Raw genomic sequence first — 25,849 nt, forward strand, 5'->3', positions numbered from 1 at the left:
CTTCCTTGAGCACTTCAGGAACTGCAAACGGTTTTTTGAAAAAATGGGCATCCTTTTTCACTGTCAAAAAACACTCGTAATCTTTAACTAGACCTGGCTGATCAGAAAATACTCCTATATGCTTAGTCAAAATTTGTCTTCTTTGTCCCTCATCTTGCTCACTTAATTCTAGCAATTTATCATTGATCCTAGCTCTGACACTATCCAGTTCAGACAGATCCACTTCTTCATTACCACCATACTCATTATAGCCTTCCATTAGTTTTGTTGTCCTGCAAATACAGATTGGCAAGTCATTTAGTTCTTCATCCTCACTTGGTCTCTTACCTATGAATGGTATAGTGTGATAAGGTTACCATTAATTCTTATCATTACGTCATTGGTCCCAAAATTTACCCATCCTTCATGTTTACTAAGAAAATTGGCACCCACCAGCGTATCAACACTTAGTTCACTAATTACTAAGAAATTCTGCTTAATTGCTACCCTCTTTACTACTATGGGTAGAAATATTTCTTGCTTCATCACCTTTTTGGTTTTTCCCATTGCTACAATTTTATTTAGGCCACTTACTGGCATCATTACTACCTGCTTATTTGCTGGGAGTTCACTAACAAAATTTTGGGACACAGCACACACCTCTAATCCTGTATCAATCAAACACTTTACATTTTCATCAAAAACACTTACCTCTATTATAGGCTGTCCTACGTACTCTTTTATTTGCAGGTTCTACCTCGTCTGGTAAAACCTGCACCGTTTCCCTTCTGTCAAAACCTATGTTCTGTGTGGATATCATATTTATGTTTACTGGGTCTTCCTCATGCTTAATATTATTACTACTAGTGGCAGCTCCTACCAGTCTGTCCACTATCGCTAAATTGGAACATCTTTCTAGTGTTTCCCTTTCTGTATTTACATCTGTTTCTGTGACCCTATACCAGGTGTCATCAGCATTATATATTTCCTCCTCTTCACTACTCTCAATTGCTTCAAATAATCTATCAAGCACCCCTTTGACCCCTTCTCCATTATTGATTCCACAACTGTCAGACAGTTCCTCCTCTGTTTCGCCGTGCAGATTTACCTCCACCTCCTGATTCAGAACCTTATTATTAGTGCTGATCTCCCCTACAAATGTGTTGTTATTACAGGTGTTACTACTACTGTGCTCCCTTAACTCTACATTGGTTAATTCCCTTGCCTCTTGCTGCTCCTAGTTATTCTCCCCTTCTTTCTTACTGACTACATTAATACTAGGTGGTTGTACTGGTGCCGTTCTTACAAATGGTTTCGCCAGTGGGTTCAACTGGTAATGTTGTTGTCTGTGAGCACCAGCCTTCTCGTAAACTCTTAGCAGTTTTCCTGTTGAGGTACGCCACCACTAACTGATGTCCTCCGCCAGCTGGTTGCGTCATCTCCTGACAGCTGTCTACAGTCGCCATACTGACCTCGGTCACTGATCCGATTATCATATGTCCAGCCTCTCCCTCGTGATCGACCTCGGTATCTGCGTCCTCTCTGTACACGCATTCTGTTTATGTTTACCTTGGCTCGATTTTCATTCTGCTAACAGGATGTCGATACTCTCTCCTCGCGCTGTCCTCCTCTTTTAGTACAGTTTTTACACATTCAAGATATTGCACGAATTTATCTACATTATCTCTAGGTGCAGATATAATCTTATTCTTCCAATACCAAGGTAGCTTATTTTCTACCCCCATAACTATCTGTTCAGTTTCTACCTTAGTATTAAGATAGGTTAGAGTAGTTACCCACCTCTGTACGAATCTTTTTATCCCTTCTTTCTTGGGGCTGTATTTTTCCCCAGACCAAAACTGATTTAGCACATCCATTTGTTTACGCTTTCCCCAGTACTCTTCAAAGAAAGCTTGCTTAAATTCCTGTAACTTATTATATTTATCTGAGGCCAAGTTTCCCCAGATTCTTGCCTCCCCCATTAAGTTAGAAGTAATAAACCCGGCTTCTGCTTATCACTCCACCCTTTAGGCAAGATATCCTCAAAGTCATTCCAAAATTCATGTGGATGTACACTTTTATTTGGATCAAACTTGAGAAACTGACGATGTGTGATATACGCAATCTCAGTGGATTCTATTATTCCACTAGAAATAATGCTACCACTACTGTTAGTAACACACTGTTCTACTTTTGTTATTCGACAGTCGTGCTCACACAGTTGCTCATTCACACTGCTACTGAATTGGTTAAGATGGGTTTCCAAGCCAGTGCCCCAAGTTTTTCACACTTATCTTTACTTTCTTTCAGTTTACATTCTAATGCTGCATGATTTATTTCACCATAGTTTTCCACCACTTGGATATGTTCATGAGTCTTGACTATCTCTGATTTAACATGCACTTTAAACTGTTGGTGATCATCAGTAACTTGTTCGATCTGTGTTGTTAATTCACTTTTTACTTTAACAATAGATTGTGTACATCCCTGTTTAACCTGGTTGATTTCAATTCTTACATTATTGTTAAGCACTGCCTTGTCGCGCTTGCAAAATTCTCTTAGATCTGAAATTTTTTTATCCGGTTTAGATTCTATTTCAACACCCATATTACTCATTTTTGAATCTAACCCACTCATTTTTGTATCAATATCAGACCGCATTGTACTTATTTTAGATTCCATCTCATAACGTACCTATTTTTGTCATAGTAGACTCTAACCCACTCATTTTTGTCAATAGATTCATTAACATTCCTGCTACACTATCTTTTGCCCCATCATTGACTGACACAATTTCCTGATCAATATTAGCCACCACAACAGGTAGTTCTGAAACACTGGGGTCCGATACATTCTGTTCCCCCTCCACTCCATAATTACCATATAATGAATCTGACAAAGTACTACTAAAATTTGCTTGTGATACATCCAAACTAAAGCTCATGGAATCATTAACTTCTTCCCCTTTTTCTTTCCCCAAATCTACCTTCAGCTCGTCCTTCACACTTGTCTGCTTACTTTCAGCCATTTTATTCAATTTCTGCACACTCGCACACAAAGTTTTAAAGGACACTATACTTAACTTTGCACTTCTGATGTCTCCGACACAGCTAGCTGTAACTGCGGGTCTGACCACCATTCGCTGGGCCATCATACCAGTTTATGGGCCACCACTCAGGTCAGCACTGCCAACTGCTTTCGTTGCCAGTGTCATGTCGTCTCTCATAGCTTGTGTTCTGCATGAAGTCGCCACTATCCACAACTCCATTCGGCGAGATGTAATCGCAAATCTGTCTGCCAACCACAGCAAACGCAATCACAGTTCATGAGCTATCACTTTCTTTCTATCCACGTGGTGATAGTTCACTCATAATATTGATCCTTTCACAGTTCCTATTTATTCGCGAGCACTTTTTCACAGTCAGATTATCCCAACACTACTGCTTTTCTAGAAAGTCACCTACCTCTGCAAACTTGACTAATGTTTTTCCTGGCCAATCCAGCACTAATTGCAACGTAACATGCTCTTTCTGACATCGACGGTGGTTCTGCAACATAAGTTGTCCACCTACCTCGATACTGCTGCAGATCTGCACACGTAACTCCTGACTGCAGCTACTTAAGAGATCTCAGAAAAGCAGTGTTGAAGAAACTGAGATTTCATAACTACACATCGGAGGCCGCTATAAGTACAAAAAAGTGGAAGGTAGTCTTGTGAACTCTACAGAATAAATTGAAAATGGGTTGCTGTTCAAATTTCTAAGTTCAAAGGTCCTTTTAAACTTGCATTAGGATTTTTTAAAATTTTTTTTAAGCAAGATCATCAGCCCACATGTGTTCAAATCATTAAAGTTCCTGTTCACAGTCCTCGTCACACTCAAACAGCCAGAACTTTTCCTATCCAATTCCGAAATCATTTACAAGAGTAACACAGTCTATAAACTGCTATTTACTTTTGCACTCGGCATTCAGTGGTTGTCTTTATTTAAAGTTTTTGCTTCCCATAAATAGTCAGTAAAGAAAATTTACTTAGTACCACCACGCTTTTAGTTCAAAGTTTACACACGCGATTTTCTCCAGAACAAAATATCTCTCGACTCTTAAAATTTCGCAAATAGTTAATGGTAAACACCAGCTACCTTTATCACTGCACTGAAACGCGGAAGTCACAATATCACTTTGTTTTACACATAATGCGTTCGGACACTTCCAGCATGACGAGCTCCTTTGAAAGCTATTTCACCACCTCCTCCTCCTCTCTGCCTCTACAAGCCTCTCTATCTCATGCGTTAGGTGACAAACCATCTCACTTCTTATTGGCTGTACAGAATTACGGCCAATCAGAACTGACTTTCAGGGTGCGGCTTGCGCCAAAATCTAGCAAGAACCAACCACTGCTCTCAGCTCATTGACGTCATTAAAATAAGCAACTTAAAACTCTCTTGTTAAACAAATAAAATGAAATAAACTTTAAGCTGTACTTTACATCTGGAATTTAACTATATAGTCGCAAACGTTCTGGCTGTCTCTGACATATTCAAACATGCTTGGACATCTGTCATCCACTAGTAGGGGAACCACTATTGGATTCGTTCCCACAATACAAATCTGGAACACTTGCAAGTTCCTATAGAGAATTACAAACTGAAAATTTAATATTGGCGAATGTCCCACATACACTCACACAAGTATTCTCTTTCACACTCACCCTAACACAAAACATAAATATCTACTTGAAATTCTTAAAGTCATTACTACAAAAAAATTACGAAAGGTTTTCTAAAAGGAGAACTTTCCAAGTTTGATTCTTCAGTGTTATCATATCTTTTCAAATAATCACAGTTGCAAAGTATTAATATATATAAAAATAGAGGGAAACATTCCACGTGGGAAAAATGTATCTAAAAACAAAGATGATGTGACTTACCAAACGAAAGCGCTGGCAGGTCGATAGACACACAAACATACACACAAAATTCAAGCTTTCGCAACCCACAGTTGCTTCATCAGGAAAGCAACCGTGGGTTGCGAAAGCTTGAATTTTGTGTGTATGTTTGTGTTTGTTTGTGTGTCTATCGACCTGCCAGTGCTTTCGTTTGGTAAGTCACATCATCATTATAATAGGGAAACATTCCACGCGGGAAAAATATATTTAAAAACAAAGATGATGTGACTTACCATACGAAAGCGCTGGCAGGTCGATAGAAACACAAACAGACACATACATACACACAAAATTCAAGCTTTCGCAACAAACTGTTGCCTCATCAGGAAAGAGGGAAGGAGAGGGAAAGACGGAAGGATGTGGGTTTTAAGGGAGAGGGTAAGGAGTCATTCCAATCCCGGGAGCGGAAAGACTTACCTTAGGGGGAAAAAAGGACAGGTATATACACGCGCGCGCGCACGCACACGCGCACGCACACACGCAGACACACACACACACACACACACACACACACACACACACACACACACACACACACACTTATCCATCCACGTGTGTGTGTGTGTGTGTGTGTGTGTGTGTGTGTGTGTGTGTGTGTGTGTGTGTGTGTGTGTGTGTGTGCGCGTGTGTGCGCGCGCGAGTGTATACCTGTCCTTTTTTCCCCCTATGGTAAGTCTTTCCGCTCCCGGGATTGGAATGACTCCTTACCCTCTCCCTTAAAACCCACATCCTTCCGTCTTTCCCTCTCCTTCCCTCTTTCCTGATGAGGCAACAGTTTGTTGCGAAAGCTTGAATTTTGTGTGTACGTATGTGTCTATTTGTGTTTCTATCGACCTGCCAGCACTTTCGTATGGTAAGTCACATCATCTTTGTTTTTATATATATATAGTTTTTTAAGTGTCAGATAATTACGTTTTTTAACTGACTTTTCTTTTTTCTAACTTCCAAATTATGACAGTTATTGACTTCAGATTTTGACAGTATAGAAGAGTTTGACTGTATAGAAGAATGTGTTGCAAAGATAGCTCCCATTTATGTAGTTCAGAAAAGCTGGTGCTGGTGGAAAGGATCCAGAGGCACAGATTGTGGAACAGCTACTGAACTCAAGCATATTGTGCCCAACAGCTAGTTGCATTGCTGGATGGTCAACTTTCTTCTTGGGCACAGTTTGGCGGTGGTCATTCATTCTGGTGGACAGCTGGTTGGTTGTCATGCTGCATAAAAAGCTGTGCAGTCATAACAGCAGATTTGGTGTATGGAATAGCTGCTTTCACAGGTAACTCTGTCTCTAGTAGGATATGATAAGCATGTGACATGACTAGAGAAGGAAGTGGTGGATGGTGAATTAGGCAGGTCTTGCACCTAGATTTTCCATAGGGATACGACACCTGTAGCCAGGAGTTGGAAGTAGGAGTGCCATAGGGATAGACCATGATGGTGTATAGGCTGGCCCACATCCAGTGATGCTGATGCTGTGGTCAGGTGGACTGCAAGTGGAACTTCAGGGGCACTGTGCTGGCTATCGGGTGGTGACATTGACTCAGGCAGCTGGAATGGTGTTGACATTGGCAATGGCGGCAGTGCGGTATCAATCTCCATTGGCACCATACTGGGCAGTGCCAACAGCAGTGGACGGAGACTTGTAGATGACTGGAGTTGCAGGCGCCATTGGTGTGCTGGGTCTGTGAGAAAATATTCTGTGGCCAAATCACTGACATAAAAGCACAACAGCTGGTTCTGGTGATGCTGATGTGCCCACAGGGACTGAGGAATTGCAACCCATGCATTTTTATTCTCTGTATGCAACAGCGGAACCCCTGACCATGTGGATAGCAGGTGACAATGCTAGGCGTAATTATGCGCCACTGGGTGGGGGATTTCTTTCAAATTATGACTATGACACACATATTGCTAAAAGACCTGAAGATCTGGGTTGAAAGCAGTTGCTCCAGTAATATGCTGAAAGTTAAGAATAAAATTTTGAAGAATTCTGAAATCCTGAGCATCAGTTTGATAACATGATTCCTCAGATGGATCAAACTCTGTCTGTACCAACTGGTAACAGTGACAAAATCAGCATTTGAATACTGTACAAGAGACCTGTATAACAACTCGTATTGATAATTAGGCCACATCAGGGCCCAACAATGCAATTTTTGCACTGTTGGTGATGGGATAGGCTTGGAAAGATGGAACAAAGGCATTGAAGGCAGTTGATCTGTAATAAAATACAACTTCTAACCATACAAATATTGGTGAAACTTGGTAACACCATAGATAATGGTAAGTGCCTCTTTTTCAAGTTGACTGTAATAACACTTTGCTTTGTTGGCAGTTTTTGAGGTGAAAACTAAGGTCCTATCAGAGGAACCATCTCTGTGAGAGCACAGCCCCAATCCCATAAGACAATGCACTCACACCCAACACAACAAGCTCAGCTGGATCAAAATGAATCAAAGATGATGACCTAACAATGTGTACCTTAACTGCTAAAATGCATCCTTTCATTCGTGGGACCACACATAGGGAGCACCTTCCTGGCACAGCCAGTTCTGCACAGTAGTGATGTGCACAGCGTTTGCAATAAACTCAGTGTAATATGTAAGCTTCCCCATGAAAGCCTTGATCTCTTTGATGTTATGGGGTGTAAGTAAATCTTTAACCACAGACAAGTGCAAATAAGCAGGTTAAATACCCTGCGTGTTTATTATGTACCCAAATATTAAAGGAGCACTTCTTGTAACACCTTGAGCCATCCACAGCAAGAATTTGAAACAAACATTCTAAATGTGCCAGATGGTCAGCTGGTGTATGATCCATAACAACAGTATCTTCCAGATAGTTTGTACATGAAGGGCTTTTGCTATACGTTGTTCCAGGAACTATTGGAAAACAGCGGGAGCTGAAGCACTTCTGAACTATAGCCTTTGAAAATTGAACAAATCTAGGTGGGTGTTCATCACAAAATGTTGCTTGAACTGCTCATTCAGTGGTACCTTCAATTAGACCTTGTGTAAATCAGTCTTGGAAAAAAATCTGCTCTGTATCAACATGTCCATTAATTCCTCCAGTCGTGGGAGAGGAAATGAATCCACCACAGTTTCAGTTTTCTGTGTCTTTGAAAGTGGCACACAGACGTAAGCCTCCTGATGGCTTTTCAAGAGTGACCAAGGATGACGCCCTCAGACTTTCAGAAACTCGTTGTATTGCCCCATTGTCTTTCCATCAATGCAGTTCCTGAGCAACCTGCTCATGTATTGCAAAGGGCACAGGCTGCATATGAGAAAATGGTGGTTGTACAGTGTCAGTAATGTGTACCTCAAAATTTGTAGCCCTTCCTAATCCTGGTTCAAAAAGTTCGGTGTACTTTGTACACAAGTCTAAACATTGGCATGAGGCACTGAAGCACTGATTTGTAACACATTGTCTTGTTTGCACAGACTGAACAAATCAAACAAGTCTAAACAAAAAATGTTTTCACTGTTTCTAGGACATAGTACATGTAATGAAACACTCTTTTTAATGTCACGAATAGTTGCTGGCAAACTGCACCTGCCAAACACCAGTGTTTCATGTCCGTTATATGCAGGCAAAACATAAGTAGGCTTCTGTAGCCATGGGCTACTGATGATTTCATGAGTGTCCTTTTTTTGATGGAAACAGGTGCTCATGTGTGTAATTGAAATTTTGTCTTTTGAGCCACTCATTAACTGGACAAAAGATTTATTCTTCTGTCTGTGGACTACAGCAGAAGTTTTCTGTGAAATGGAAAAAGCTGCTGTGTGACAACATGCACTTGCTGAGAACTACACTGTAACCTAGAACAACACTGAGGCAATATTTCCTCCCATTATTCTGAAGTACACCACATGCACTAAAAGACTGAAAAGATTTACATTTACTTTTACAGATAATGTGAACCCAGTTTTTATTCACTCTTACATTCACTTTAGATTGAGATGCAGACTCAAAATCAACTTCAGTCATTTTCACGATTCCTTGAGACTCTACTACAGAAAAAACTGTTTCCAGATTTGCATCTGGCAGTTTTAGACTAGCAACACAAATATATGTGTCTGATGCATTTTGTGTGATTGCATCGTGTAATGTATCACCATAGCTTAGTCCACAAGAACACTTGAAACTGAAATGTCTTGTTAGCTCTTTAAGTTCAGCAATACACTATTGAAAGAATTTAAGTCTCACTGCAGCTATAAGGATCTGAGATTCATGATGGTCATCAAGCATATGAAAGAGTTTGTCATAAGAAATTTCTTCCACTTGAAGAGCAGGGAATAGTTTGATACACAGATGGAATACATCAGTTCCTAATGTAGACAGAAAAAACAATGTGTGCTAAACCTTTAATGTTGTAAGCTGTAAAGTGTGCTTCCAGTTGCATGTGATATTTAGCCAAATCCTTTACTGTTAAACTGGCAAACCTTGGGAGCAGCAACCAGTTGTTGAGCTGCTTGTTGCAACAGTAACATGTTCATTTATTGGATACTGAGCAGCAGTTGTTCAATCGGCTGCACCTGAAACGGAACAGCTTTGTTTAGGGACATTTCTTGTGAGGCCTCAGAAATAGTTAAACACTCTGTGTTTGATAGAAGCAGACAAATGTGCAAGTATGAATGCCCCATAACTAGCAGTTCATGGAGGTCCATGTGGCAAGCATGGGAAGTCCATGCACTGAAAAAACATGCAACATTCGGTGTTGCCATTGTGTGGTGTGGTGGACAAAAGAACACTGAAGAACCATCATCATTGCCATTTTGGTGTACTGTAGCAAGCACGCACCGCACACCCCACACACACACACACACACACACACACACACACACACACAAATTATTAGTAATTTATTGGAACGTGGGCATAGCAAATACTCAACTTTGGAAACAACAGTTGTTTCCAAAGTTTTCAGCAGTGGTACCATCAGATCGCTGAAGTTAAGCGCTGTTAGGCTTTGGTAGTGCTCAGATGGGTCACCGTCCAGGTCTGCCGAGTGGCGAGCGGGGTGCACTCAGCCCTTGTGAGGCCAATTGAGGAGCTACGTAATTGGTGATTGAGAAGTAGCAGCACCAGTCACGAATACTGACAACAGCCAGGAGAGCGGCGTGCTGACCACATGCCCCTCCATATCTGCATCTGTTGATGCCTAAGGGCTGAGGATGGCACAGCAGCTAGTCTATACCATTGGGCCTTCAAGGCCTGAAGGCCTGATAGGATGGTATTTGATTCCCCCCCCCCCCCCCCCCCCCCCCCCCTCACAGATGATGTTTATTTGAGACTGTTGCTGAAACTTACAACATTTAGCACTTCATTCATTGCAGAATCACAGTGTCACATCAGAGTACAGTTGTCTGTAACTTGAGATAAAGTTCTGAATAACTGTTGTATTAACACACAGTCGTATCTGTGCTAAGATGATACAGTCATCATAAGTGATGATTAGAGGTGGTCATTGATTACGTAGAGACTGGGCTTAGTGGCACAAAAATAACTTTCCGCCTGCGGCATCATAAGGAAACATATGGGGGCATGTCTGTCTCAGATTCTTTGATGTTTCTAGCAGTAACTGTCCTTACTTGTGATGCCATTGTGAGGTATCATCTTTTGCATGAGACCTCGTTCTGCAAACAGCACCACAAATACAGTGCAATCTACTCATCTGTTCCATTGAACCAGATGAATTCCTTTGTACTTCACTCTAGTTCATAAGACTGATTTTATCAGAGAACTTTTGTGGTATAAATACAGTAAACTGTGCAGAAAGTGCTCCAGGCTTATTACGTGGTAGAATATTTTGATCACCCTCTCAAAATAGTGAAACCAGGAAAACGTCGACAGTCTGTGTATGCAGCCTTACAATAATTCTGTATCTGAAGATGACTTTCATATATATGAGTGACTGTCTGACTCTCCCCACCCCTCATGAAGTGGTTTTCTGTCACCTACCCAACCTACAGGACACTCAAGTCCACTCCTATGCAACACCCCCTCCCAGCCCCTTGCCACAGGGATATGATCCCTGTAGCAGACAAAGGTGCAAGACCTGCTCAATCCACCCACCCAGCACCTCCTGCTCCAGTCCCATCACAGACTTATCCTATCCCATCAGTGGCTGGTTCAGCTGTGAAAGCAGCCATGTCACATACCGACTCTGCTGCAAACACTGCACAGCTTTTTATGATGGTACGAGGGTGGTTTGAAAAGTTCTCGGAATCACCACAAGAGGTCAGCGCTAGCGCAACAAGTTGTTCACGTGATATTCATTGGACTGTTGCCTGTAAACATGTGCCATGTCAATGCTCTTGGAAGAGAGCTGTGGTGGTCACGTGGCTCTGTTGTTGTTCCCATATAGTGATTTGCAAAGATGGAAAAAATCTAGATTTGAGCAGTGATTAAGTACTTCGTAAAGAAAGGTATGAAAGCACAGGACATTCATGCTGATTTCCAGAATACAGTGGGGGCTCTGCTCCTTCATTTCAACTGTTGCCAAGTGGACAAATGAATTTAAATTTGGTCTGGAGATCTTAGATGATGATCCACACAGTGGTCAGCCAAGATGTGTTGCTACTTCAGAAATCATTGCGAAAGTGCACAAAATTGTCATGGAGGATTGCCGATTGAAAATTTATGAAATTACTCACACTTGCCAGATGTCATCCGAAAGGGTATATCAGATTTTAACTGAAGAATTAGAAATGAAAAAATTCTCGGCAAGATGGGTGCCGCGACTCTTGACACATCCTCACACACATGTGCCATTGCCATGGCAAAATCACACGAACTAAGGTATGAATTGTTGCCACACTCACCTTATTCACCTGATATGGCTCTGTCAGACTTCCATCTCTTCCCAAAACTGAAAGTTATTTTTGGTGGACAAAGATTCACTTCAGACAAAGAATTGATAGCCAGAGTTAACAACTATTTTGCAAGCCTGGAAGAAACTCATTTTCGAGATGGGACCAAGTGCATTAATCTACAAGGAGACTACATTGAAAAATAAAAAAAGTTTCAGTGATGTAAGTACTTTTTTTTTTTTTTTCTATTCCGTTCTGAGAACTTTTCAAACGACCCTCATACAACTACCAACCAGCTGTCCACTAAGATGAATGGCCACCACCAAACTGTTGTCAAGAACAGAGTTGACCACTTGGTGACACAATATGTAGCTGAGCAAAATCTGCTCAATTTCAGTGGCTGCTTCACAAACTAGGTTATATAGTTCCTTCCCTACACCAACTACTTCTCTCAACTATACAGACAGAGTTATCCTTACAACACATTCTCCTCTCCTGTAGTCATCTTGACTTCAATCTCAGGCAACACACTGTCTCCACCTTCCACCCCCACCCCCCTGCCCCCATCTCCACCCCCAACCCAACAGTTTCCCTTCCTCCGTCCTGTCAGCCCTCTCCCTGTTAAAGTTCACATGTCACCTTCAGTGTGTGCCACTTCCCTCTGGCCACTACATTTGTGCCAGCCCGTATACCCACCACCCTTCCCTCCTGCATTTCTAGCCAGCAAACCACCCGCCTCCCTCAGAGCCACTAGCCACCCACCCTCAGTCTCTCTCCATCTCCCTGTCTCCCACCTCCCAACTCCCTTTCCTTCTCCCTCTATCCACCTCACCCAACACTACCCCCACCATAACCACTCCACCTGCCGAAAAATGGCACTGTTAGTTCAGCTGGCAGCATGCGGGCATCATAGTTCTCTCTCTCTCTCTCTCTCTCTCTCTCTCTCTCTCTCTCTCTCTCTCTCTCTGTGTGTGTGTGTGTGTGTGTGTGTGTGTGTGTGTGTGTGTGTGTGTGTGCGTTCATCAAAGGGTAGCTCTAAAAGCTAGCAGGTCTTTCTTTTATGTGTGCCTATCGACAGCTCGGTGCTTCTGCTTCTCATTGAGTGGTCTCCTTTAATTCAAAAATATGTAGTGTATGCAGAGTGATACAGCAATCTAAAAATACTGATAAAACACCAGCAGTGGGCCATTACAGTGCCAGACAGAAAGTAAAATGAGAAGTTGGTTAAGAATACTTTTCCTTCATGACAAAGTTGCTGCAACAGCTTAACATTGTGATTTTTTGAGGAGGAAGGCAGTCATGGTTGTGAAAGAGAATCATGACTTTGGAGAATTGCTTCAGACATGCTCACAAAGGTCAACAGTCCAAGACTATCAATTGTAAAACTGTCTTACATAATTTAGTAAGTTTTGAGTGCTTTTGAGTGTCTGGAAATAATTTGTGTTACTGTATTACAAGTTTGTTCATATAAATATCGAATTCCTTTAAATACAAGATAAATTTGCTGTAAATTTGAGTCCAGAGTTTAACCTGCAGTCTTGATTTTGTATTTACCTTGATACACATTAAAAATTGGCCAATTCAGGCAGCACCATGACTGTATATCTGACTGTGTAGAAATCACATTATTCTGAAACCATAATTCAGTTATTTCCTGAAAACCTATGTCTGCTTTGCATCTAAGTTATATCACACCAGTGGCATAAATGTACTTCAGTTTTAAAATTTTGAGTTTTGTCTTTAAATATATTTACATACTGATCAGCTCAGGTTGGCAAAATACTGTAGCCATTTGCAGAAGTTAAACATTCACCAAATGTGTTTTATTCTTATTCATTAGGTAGACTGAAATGCAAAATGTCAAAGTTTTGGTTACCATCACATAATGACTTCAAACACAAGAAACTGCTTGAATAAAGCTTAGAGTGTCTTGCATTGTGTGTTGGTGACAGGGTTAATCTATACTGTAACAGTAGACAGACTGCCTACACTGTGTCAAGATTTGCATGGCCACAGGAATACACTCACTGGGCACACACTACATGGAAAGGGATGTTTTCTGGTGTGATGAGTCATGATATGGGTGGTGCACACCAATGGTAGTACATTAAAAACTTGATGAAGTGATTTACACAGCTTGTGGGCAGAGCACCAGTCAGTCAGGTGATTGAGGTATTCTGATGTTAGGGTTGTTTTGTTGGGATTAATTTTGGTCTGTGAAAAAATCTACCATCTCTCCCAAATGAATGATATAGGAAGCTGTTGTGTGGCCATTGCACCTGTTGTTGCATACGGCACCCTTCAGGTGATCTGTACAGTCATTTGACAGTGCACAGTACCCCATTACTCCTGAATTGTCAGAATGGTTTGAGAGATGTTAGGAAAGTGTTTGTGTAACCCACATGCCATGAAACTCACTCATTGAGCACGTATGGGACAGCATTTAGCAAACTAAATGCAACTTCAGTCTAGCTGTGACCAGTCTCTGTGAATTGGTGATGGCAGTGGAACAGTCGTGAATCAGGATAGCTCTCCATTACTTAGTCATGGAGTCTATGCCATATTTTGTTGCCATCATCATCAGACCAAAAGAATGTGCTACACAGATATATATGTATCTCTAATTCTATTACTCATGAATATGTTATAAACCTTGCTTACTGCTGTAAATGCTAGTAGTTTGCATGTACACTTTTCATCTGACATGGTAAGGCAAATGTCGCAAGAAGACAGTAAGAACAATGTAAGCTGACAGTAAGGATAATTGTGAACAAGAAACATCTGTAGGCATCCATGAACATGGATATTTTGATCAGACAACCATTTAGATGGGTCATATTGGATCATTGTTGGTGGATGTACCTTGAAGTCCTCAGGCAAGCTTCAGAGGCAGCTTAGCATGATGGTGGAATCACAATTGTTGCTCAAGAATTAGGAACAGCCATGTATCTGTGCAGTGATTCAGATTCCTGTTACCTGTAGAAAATATATCAGCCTTTAGGATAATAAGGTGAAGATAGTCAAGAGACAGCAAGAAGAGATCATGACATGGACTCAGTGAAATGTTCCACTAATGCTACAAAGGTATGTTAAGCCATAATGAGGGTTTCTGACAAACATGGCTGGTCAGCTTCAACAAATTTGTTGAAGTAGGTGTGTCTTCAGACAGTACCTGGAGATTTGCCTATAGCATGGTAGAGCATTAAATTTCTATCGCCAGACTCTAGCTTTCTGCACATATCGGGCATTAAGGAGAGCAGCAGTTGGTAGTTCCATTGCAACAACACCGAAGAGCACCACCGCACCGTCTTATTGTTATTTTGTGTTAAGGCCCAAGAGACTTGACCAAGCAATGATCAAATCTGGTAAGCCACATTAATTAACATTAAGAAAGTGAAAGATACCTTCCTAGGTGTTGTTAATGATGTGTGGTTGAATGGTAATTTTCCCAGCATGTGGGGAAAGGAAATCTCGGTTCCTTTCCTGAAACCAGGGAAGTACCCTATAGTACTAAGTAATTAAAGTGTTGACATCACTATAAAAGATCCTAGAATGCATGATCAACTGGTGTCTCATCTGTGTCCTAGATTCCAAGAAACTATTAGACTTATAGTCTTGGTGTATGTTGCTTAATCTCAAAATATTTTAGTAACGGCAGTGTTGAGCATGTTTGTCATATGAGGGGCTTTCAATAAACAATGCAAAATATTTTTTTCTGAAAGCAGGTTGGTTTAATTCAGGATTCAAATACTCTATATTATTCCCCACTCCTGTGGCTATAAAACCCTACTTGTCAACATAATCTCCATTCAATACAACAGCCTTATGCCACCTTAGTGGAAGGGCCTGTATGCCCACATGATACCACTCAACTGATCGACATAAGAGCCAATGTCTTGCTGCATCAATGACCTCCCCATCACCTATTTACTCCTTCCCACAGAGTGACTCCTTCTTTGGGCCAAACAGATGGAAGTTGGAAGGTGTGAGATCCAAGCTGTAGAGTGGATGAAGAAGAACAGTCCAGTGAAGTTTTGTGAGCTCCTCTCAGGTGTGCAGCTTTGTGAAAGTCCTGTAGTGCAGTGAGGTGTTTGACTGTGATGCAGCACATGGGATATTGGACAGGTTTGTGTGACTTTGTTGCAATGATGACAGGCACCTTGCTCAGTGACTCACTGTGCTTTTGTTCACTGCCAGGTCTCCATAGACATTCTTCAAGTGCTTATAAATATCTACGATGCTCTGGTTTTCTGCCAAAAGAAACTCAATGACAGCTCTCTGCTCAGAATGGATCTCCGTTACAGATGCCATTTTGAAGGCTGCATATGGCACTGACACATATTAGAACTTAATCAAGCTATAGGGGCTGAAGCAGGAAGATTCCATGATGTACCACAACAAATTTTGCATTTCAAAATTGCCCAAGAAGAAAGTGTGTTTCATCACTTATTGAATGTCCCCCCTCCCCCCCCCCCCCCAATACAACTATAACATTACATACCCTACTGTCAAAAACTGCAGGCTCATACAGTGTCACATTTGGAACAATGTCCAATAAACACCTTGATCGAGCATACTTGTCTTTTCCTTAATGTTGTATTCCAACAGCAGTTGTGTTTCAGATTGACACACACTGCATGTTACAGAGCTGAAAAATTCAGATGCCCACGTAAGTTGACAAGACCTTGCTTTTCAATGCATTATTGACTGCTAATGGTGTCATAGTAGGTCACCAACTTGTAAATATTCAAATAATGGGACCAGAAGAGCATGTGACGAACCCACCATTTCCGTGACACTCATTTCCTTTCTCTGAGCACTATATTCTAATCTTTTTCATTGTCAGTTATATTAGCTTTATTTATTTATTTATTTATTTAGTTATTTATTTTAAATCTGCATACAGAAGTAGTCAAACAGTTTCTGTTCATTCTCCAGCATACATCCTCCAGCATTCCTGTTCTGTTGCCCACTCTCCAGGTGTCATGTTGATTATCATTTCTGTGGCAGAGAGATGACCCAGTATTCTTGTTGATCACTGTATATTGTTAATTATATCTGTCTTTTTCACACTGGCATAAGATGTTCCCAAGGCTTCATCCAGTTTTGATGTCTCTGATGACATGCTGACTTCTGTCTGCTAGCAAACCCTTGGTACACACACATTTATTCACATGTTCTACAAGCAACATGTTTTGTTAAGTGTACTGACAGAAAAAAATCGCAACACTGAATTAATATAGAGCAGGGGTTCTCAACCTTTTAAAGATTGTGATCTACTACGTGCAGTTTAGCCCATTTAGAAATCTACGGACTTAAAAATTCATAAAGGTTGAAACACAAAACAACACTGGGCCAGAATTAACCATTTCCATTACCTATACAAAATACATAAAAGGTAATTTCTCTCTATCAAAAGTTGTAGGCCTACTGCTCAATTTTAAAGATATTACATAGGTGAAAAAAATTCAAATATACACCATCATACATGTTGGAAAAAGTTTAGTGAGATACTTGCCTTTCCATAGTCTGAAAGATGAGGACTGATCAGTTTATGTCTACACTTATATTTCTCTATGTTTATTATTGAAAACAATGCATTGCATAGATAAATTGATCTAAAAAAACAATAAATTGTAGAGTAGGTTTTTACACTCATTTTCCAAAAGTACCTTTATTGTATTCTGACTTTTAATTAAATATTATTTTGAAATCAAATTATTTCCTCTTCAAGTTAATACTCACTACAAGAGGAAAAAGTATCCATTTTGTTTGCAATATCTTCCACATCCACTTATTGTAAATGATGAACTATGAAAGCTAGAGCAGATTTCATTGCCCTGAAATCTGAAAACTGGTTTAGACTGTCTTCAGTGCTACCAGGCTGGCTGTATACTTCTTTGCAGCTTCATGATCCGATGACATTTGTAGATCTGACAGTTCTGACTGTGTTTGAGGAAAGTTTTACACATTTAATTTCTGTAACCGTGCTATCCAAAGGTCAAGTTTTTGCATGAAGCACTTTATAAAAGACATTAAAGTTATAATGGTCTGGTTTTTTCCTTGAAGTTCTTTGTTTAACTTATTTACACGTTCCAGTCACAATAATGACCACCACCTATGTTCGACATCAGTGTGCAATAACCACTCACAGACAGCAGGTGACAGCACAAGCAGTGGAGGGTATAAAAGGCATGAAAGGAGGACGCAGGAGTTAGTGCAGTCATTGTGGTAATGCAGAAATGGAGCAATTTATCAGGTATTCGAAAGGGCATGTTCATTTGCTTGCAGGACAAGGGTGGAAGCATTTCCAGAATAGCTAAGTTAGTAAACTGTTTGCATGCCACTGTGGCTACAGTATGCTGTGCATGAAAAAATGGTGCTATCCAAAACCAACACGTAAGGAACTGTGGTGTACCATGGGCCATAGATGATAGAGGTGAGCGACTGCTGTGGAGGTGTGAATAGACATGCAACTGTTGAGCAGCTGACCACTCCGATGAATCAAGGGGTTACTCAGTGTGTCTCCTCAGTGACCATTCTGCGAATATTGCTACGTATAGGCCTCCCCAGCAGGTATCTGGTTTGTGCATTCATGCTGCCTACTGCTCATTGGTAATGAAGGCTGGAATTTGCATGCCAATACCGCAGTTGAATCTCCACTGAGTGTCGACTAGTGAACTTTTCAGATGAAACACATTTTATGCTCCATCGGACAGATGGCATTGGTGTGTACAGCATGTAATGTCCTCACTCAGGCTGCAGGAGGGAGCATTGTACTCGTAGGAATGTTTTCATGGCATTCCCTGGGTGATCTCTGACTTGTTTTCAGATGTGGAAAATGGGGATTCACTAGCTGCCAGAAAGTGCACCTTAACAACTATCCCATCGTCAAATTGTTTTGCATGCTGCATCAGTATTTCATATACACAGAATGATGATATGTTGTATGAAAGACATTTTTTTATAAGATTTACAAAAAAAAAAAGATAGCTATGATTGTAATTTACTTTGAAGATTAGAAAGTTGCTTCCTCCTTGACCTACTACCAACAGCTGTTTCCGATTGGAAGTCTTTGTTAACTGTTCGGAAGTGGTGTTCAGTATTTCCCATTATAGGTATGCCTGCTGCTATTGTATTGGCATTACACAGCAAACTTATACACTTACATTTATGCATTGTAACGGGAATTGCATGTTTTCCCATGTTCAGCTGCACTCGTTTTTCACAAACACGTTAGTAAGTTTGTCATGTACACTTGGCACGAGCATTAAAGGCGGTGAAATGCAGATGGAGACAAAATACGTGTCGAGAGATTTACCGCCTACAAAAACTGTGTGAATAATCCATTGTCAGCAAACTGGTATTTTCCAGAAGCAGCTCATTTAAACAGATTTTGTATATGGTTTTGTAAGATCAACTCAAAAAACCATGGTGATCGACCGATAGATTGCGATCAGTGGGTTGAGCACCCTGATGCAGAGCAATGAAATTTTGGAAATACATTTGTCTGGGTAATATATTTCAGTGATAAGCATTGCAAGATCACAGGTTAATCTAAGTGTGAGATAAGCCATTGGAAATGTAAAATGCTGCTACATGAATAACATGTGTAAACTGCAAGAATGTTGAATGCAAGCATGCAAACATGCATGCATTTTGTTGTACAGGTGCTGGATGTCAGTTTGTGGGATGGAGTTCCGTGCCTGTTGCATTTGGTCAGTCAATCCAGTGATGGTTAATGCTGGTTGTGAATTACTCTGAAGCTGTCGTCTGATCATGTTCCACATGTGCGCGATGGGGGACGGACCTGGTTATTGAGCAGGCCAAGGCAACATGTCTTTCTTCAGGTCTCAAAATATATGAAAATTGAATGGGGAGAGAACAGGACAGTATAGAGGATGTGCATGGGCTTCCAGGCAAATCTTTGTCATAGTTGAAACAATTAGCCCATCAGTTCTGGGAAAGTCATGTTGACATTTTTTGTTGACTGTAAGGACCCACTGCTCATTGACTTTCTCAGACATGTCACCACAATTAACGCACAGTTGTAAATGGATATTTTGCAAGAATTGAAGCAACCCATGAAGTCCAGACACCCAGGAATGTTGACAGCCAGCGTGATTCTGTTGCAGGGTGATGTCCGCCCACATGTTACCAAGGTTGTTTTGACTACACTGCAGAAGTTTCTCTGGGAAGTCCTTACACATCTTCCATACATTTCTGATCTCTCCCTACGGGATCTCCATATTTTTGGAGCCCAGAAGAAAGATATTTACGGCCATCAATTTGCTTCAGACGAAGAGGTGCATGCTGAGGTACAGTGTTGGTACCATAGGCAACTGCAAACATTTTTCCATGGAGCCATTAACTGTCTTGTCTCACAGTGAGATAAACAGATGAAAATGACATTTTGCATGTGAGATTCATTGTTTATATTAATTACATGAGACTCTTCCTTAACTCATATTTAGCTGGTTACTGTGCTTTTCGATCCTTCATTTTGAGCCTTAAAAAGACTTGTATTATTCACATTTTGTTTACAAAACATATATTATCTTGTCTGTTGATATTGAACCAGCAACAGAACATCAAAAACATTTGTCAGGGCGAACCCCTTTTACTACTGTGAGTAAAACATATCTGATTTGTTCATATAGAATGAAACAAAACCTGTCACCCATGGAGTTGCATAAAGAACTATTCTACACTAATTTTTGTTTTGTTTTCAGATGTAGCAAACTGGCTTGACAACAGTGTGTCTAAATCTGGAGAATCTCCTGCATCCGACAAGGTATTATTTTGCTCACAAAAATCTTCCATTGTACTTATTTACAAAGCTAATCAATCACACATTTGCATCAATTAATTAGAAGATTGTTTATCTGGATCACCTTGTTAATCATGTTATGTAACTGAAGTAACTTAAGAGATGGTATTAATTTAATATCACCAGTAATGTGAAAATATATATACTGCAGTCTTTGTACACACACCTGAAAGTATCTCATCGTAATTTTTTTTTTTTTTTTGTCATTGTAATGTGAATATCAAACGCTCATTGTTGTTCAAAATTTTTATTTCAAACATAGACAGTCCTGTAGTGGATGCATAGCAAGTAACACTGTGTTACAGTGTTAAAACATCCTGTTCATTGAGTCAGAGAGCAGATCTGATATGATTTCATCTTTCCTTAATTTTCTTTGTTGAAACGTGTTATGTTTCAACAAAGAGTACCAGTTTCCCAACGACCGATACGTGTTTGCAGCGAATGTGTGGGCGCGCAATTGAATGCTGCGTGGTGGTGTTGAGAGCATGTGACACAGTAAGGGAACTGCACAAGCAGAGCAGAAATGAATAGGGAATTGTTTTAGTGAAAATACAGTCAGCAAATGGAGTAATCCACTGACATAAACAGCTTCGACAAAGGGCAGATTGTCATGGCCTGGCATCTGGGACTGAGCACCTCGGAAATAGCTGTCCTGGTGGCTGTTGTCATGGCACTGTCATGTGCATCTGTGGAAAGTAGTTGAAGGATGGTGAAATCGCAAGTAGACTCTACAAGGTGTTAGATATCCACACCTTGTCACAGAACATGGAGGTCGGAGGCTTGCTCACTCTGTAAAGCAGTATAGGCAGCGATCTATGGCAGATCTGTTGACAGGGTACAATGCTGGACATGTACAACTGTTGAAGATTATTCCATTCAGTGTTTATTGATGAACATGGATCTCTGTGTCTGATGGCTCTTGTGTGTCCCCATGTTGATGCAAGATCATTAATTACAATCAAAGTGGGTAGGGTATTATTTAAATTAGACTATCAATCAATGGAAACATGTCACCTGGTTGGATGAATAGTGTTTCTTGTTACACCAGATCGATGGGCGTGTCCAGATACCCGCCATCCAGGCAAATGGCTGATTGAAACCGAACTGCACCATCATTGTCTGTCGTGGTAGTGATATGCTGTAGTCAACATTACCTTGGCCTGCACTGGGATGTGTGGTAGTGATAGAAGGCGCCATGACTGCTGTGGACTACCTTGGGCTGCAGTGGGATGTGTGGTAGTAAAAAGCCCCATGACTGTTGTGGACTATATGAACATTATTGTGGGCCACTTGCATCTCTTCATGCTTGATGTCTTCTCAGATGGTGGTGATGGCATTTTATAGTGGGATAACTGTCACAAAGCCAGAATTATGCTACAGTGGTTTGAGAAGCATGGTAGTGAACACTCATTGGTGTCTTGTTCACTAAATTTTCCTGATTTTAACATGATGGAAGGCACCAGCTCGGCACCACAAACCACCGGCATGACCTGTTATATGGTAATCAGTCTCTTACTATTTCTGCCTCTGAATTAGCTCTCAGTTTTGTGATTGTTACCAGAATAAATACACATACGAGGGTCATTTCAAAAGTTTTGCACACTTTGCATGCGTGACCGCTGTGGTGGCCTGATCAAGTTGAAATTCGTGTCAGTTGTGACCGAACCTTTATGCATGATGTTTGTATATCTGTTTGCTGGTTCAAATGGTTGTGTCAACAGTAATTTAGTTTTAAAATGGAAGCGAAACGGAGTCAGGTTTAAGTACACATAGTGACAAGCATTCTTACATCAAAATCAAATCCCTGCATGGAAAGAACCCAGTAGAAATTTACAACCCTTTGAGAGGGGTGTGTGTGATTAGTGTAGTGGATCATAGGACAGTATCAAATTGGTCTACCCATTTCCATGAAGGTTGAGTGAGCACTAAGAATAACTCAAGAACTGGAAGACCATCAACTGTAACAGACTACTCTTCTCATGTTATTGTTAATGACATGTTGAGAGAGGATTGACGAAAAAGTGAGGAAAATCAAAGATGAGAAAAGTTGCTGAGTGAAAAAGTCTCACAAAAATCGTGGAAAAATTGCTCAGACATTACTGAATAGAAGGAGAACAATTTCTGAAAGGGATTTTTGCACTCGATGAAACCTGTATACAAGATTATGACCCACAACTGAAGTCTCAGTTGTCACAATGGAAAAAATTCCGTCTCTCCACAGCCGAAAAAATTCTGCCACAAACAAACAAACATGAAACTGATGATGATCTTTGCATATGATATAAATGGAGTCGTAGCTACAAACAGAGTGCTCCAGAGCATGTCTGTAACGGGAATGTACTACAAGTTGTTTCTACAAAATGTTTTGCACCTTAAAACTCATCAGAGAAGCCCTAACAAGCTTTCAGCTACTCTTCTCATTTTGCACAGTAATGCAAGACCTCATATTGTCTTACCAATGAGAGAAACGCCCAACAGATATGGGTGGGCAAACACTTCTCCACCCACCATTCTGTCCTGATACGAGCCCACCAGACTTTTGATTTGTTTATCAAGTAGAAGAAACAACTCCGTGGAAAACATTTTCATACATTTGATCAGGCTTCCAGTAAGGTGACGTGAGCGATCAGACAGCTCAAAAATGAAGGTGCTCTGTCTGGAATACAGAAGTTGACAAAACATTGGGAAACTGTCATAAGCAAGAATGGAGATTATATTGAAGGCTTGTAAAGGTATTTTGTAAAATAAATTAATTGCTTTAATTTTGTCTTACAGTGTGCAGAACTTTTGAAATAATCCCCATACTTCCACTGCCAGTGAGATCCACCTATCTCTCCGAAACCCTTACCCCTACTACTACGAATATCCACTCCTACCATCCCCCTACAATCCTTACCACCCTCTACAAACCCCCATCCCACCACAATCTATAACCGTCACTCCCCGGTCCCCCACTGTCCTAGTGCTCCTCCATTGCCCCAGCCACCTCACAGTGCCCACAGCCTCCCCCTCCCTTCCAGGCTGTCCCACAGCCTCCCCCTCCCTTCCAGGCTGTCCCACAGCCTCCCCCTCCCTTCCAGGCTGTCCCACAGCCTCCCCCTCCCTTCCAGGCTGTCCCACAGCCTCCCCCTCCCTTCCAGGCTGCCCCACTGCCTCCCCCTCCCTTCCAGGCTGCCCCACTGCCTCCCCCCCTCCCTTCCAGGCTGCCCCACTGCGTCCCCCCCTCCCTTCCAGGCTGCCGCACTGCCTCCCCCCCTCCCTTCCAGGCTGCCGCACTGCCTCCCCCCCTCCCTTCCAGGCTGCCACACTGCCTCCCCCCCTCCCTTCCAGGCTGCCCCACTGCCTCCCCCCCTCCCTTCCAGGCTGCCCCACTGCCTCCCCCTCCCTCCCAGGCTGCCCCACTGCCTCCCCCCTCCCTCCCAGGCTGCCCCACTGCCTCCCCCCTCCCTCCCAGGCTGCCCCACTGCCTCCGCCCTCCCTCCCAGGCTGCCCCACTGCCTCCGCCCTCCCTCCAGGCTGCCCCACTGCCTCCGCCCTCCCTCCAGGCTGCCCCACTGCCTCCCCCAGGTTGTCTCACTTCACTCCCCCCACCCCCACCCCCACCCCCATCCCCTTCCCTCCCCACCCCCCACCCCCTAGGCTGTCCCACTGCACTCCTCCCCACCCCCATCCCCTCCCCTCCCCTAACCCCACCACCCTGTTGGCTGTCCCACTACACTTCCCCTCCCCTCCCCCCCCCCCCCACCCAGCACAGCCTCCACTGTCACCCACACTCCCTATCCTTAGCCTATGCCCGCCCCCTGCCCTCCCACACCTTACACCCCCACTTCCCTACCCCTATACACTTACTACTCCAACTCCCTCAATACCCTTGCTGCACCCAACCTTTTCAGTACAGGCCCACTGTACCCCACAGCCACTCTACTAGACCCTGCAGCCATTGCACCTCAACTTCATTACCTATTCTTCCCCTCACCCCTTTCTATTGTCACCACCCTGTATGCCCTGCCACCACATTCACCATACATGCTTCTAACTCTTTGTACACCCTTATCACCACTATCCATATCTTCCCTTTCCTCAGAATCTCCTAATCCTTTCCTTCTCGTTGCCCCTGCCCCAAATGCAGCTGTCTGCCTGGCAAACCAACCACTGTACACTTTTATAAATACTTTTCGTCTCATGGCTCCCTTTTATGAACACCAGAAATTGTTAAGTTAGTTTCGTAGGTCATAATATTTGGCAAATTAGATGCTTCATGTGCTTTCAACATGCCTCCATTGCTGACATCACTATAACATGGTGTTGCTTCATTTGACTGAAACCTGCTTGTGTCTGGATGATGGAATAAGTATTCATTGCCAGCAAGGAAGATGAAGGAGAGGCAGTGGTGTAGTGTTCCTTGTTACTACATTTTGTGTTGTGTCTGATGCTTAAATCCAAACTTCCTGCATTTTCGTATGAACTGAGGGTGTAAAATACAAGACATCCATCAATCTCTGGCAAGCGAAACTCGCCATTGCACCCCCCCTCAGATTTAGTGGTGAGACGGCCCAGTGGATAGTCCACCAAAAACTGAACACAGATCAAGCATGAGAACAAGAAGAAAGCTTAACATGTGCAACATCAAGTGAGTTTGAATAGCCATGGCCTCATGATTATGCAGTCATGGTGTTGGACTGTGAAGGGGAAGATCCACGTTCAAATCTCCCTCATGCCATATCTACCACAGGAAGATCATGTGTACATCACTTACAGAGGGTTCATTGAAAAAGTTAGAAACTGAAACACTTCATGTGATTTAGATTTATTTGCAGTAGTGCATTGGGGAATGTTTCTGTCAGTGAGCATAGGTTCCTATTCAAAAAGTTCTGCAATAAATATCATCTACAAAACCTAGAAGTTAATTATAGGTGATCTTAATTTTTTTATCCATCCAGAAGTTGGACAAAATAATATCCTCACCCACCCAATAAGCAGGTTGGAGAGAATGTCATTTGGCATCCGTCACATATATATGATGTGACACAAAGTGGAGGAAGTGCAACTACATGTGGAGTGGAGACTGATATTCATTGTGTCCACAGATGTACCCATTTCCCATGTGTAACATGCGGCACCAGTCAGTGTACTGGAGTGGAAAAAGTAAGTGGTTGTCATTAGAGATACCATAGGTCATACAAAGAAATATGACAGATTTTGAACATTTGTTGCCACTTACAGATATTTTGCTTTTTTGCATTGTTAAACATCCTTTTTATAAGATATTTGCGTGAGAAAGTA

General features: G+C 41.8%; 1 protein-coding gene across 1 annotated transcript in view; it reads left to right on the plus strand.

The window, feature by feature from the left end:
• The window catches only part of LOC124722300 (oxysterol-binding protein-related protein 8), a 211,438-nt gene that overhangs the window by 15,695 nt on the left and 169,894 nt on the right, over nucleotides 1–25,849 (plus strand). The window contains 1 exon segment of the mRNA XM_047247483.1: nucleotides 20,469–20,530. Within this exon segment, the coding sequence (XP_047103439.1) occupies nucleotides 20,469–20,530 (62 nt within the window).

This window comes from Schistocerca piceifrons, chromosome X, assembly GCF_021461385.2.
Source record: "Schistocerca piceifrons isolate TAMUIC-IGC-003096 chromosome X, iqSchPice1.1, whole genome shotgun sequence".
Taxonomy (NCBI): domain Eukaryota; kingdom Metazoa; phylum Arthropoda; class Insecta; order Orthoptera; family Acrididae; genus Schistocerca; species Schistocerca piceifrons.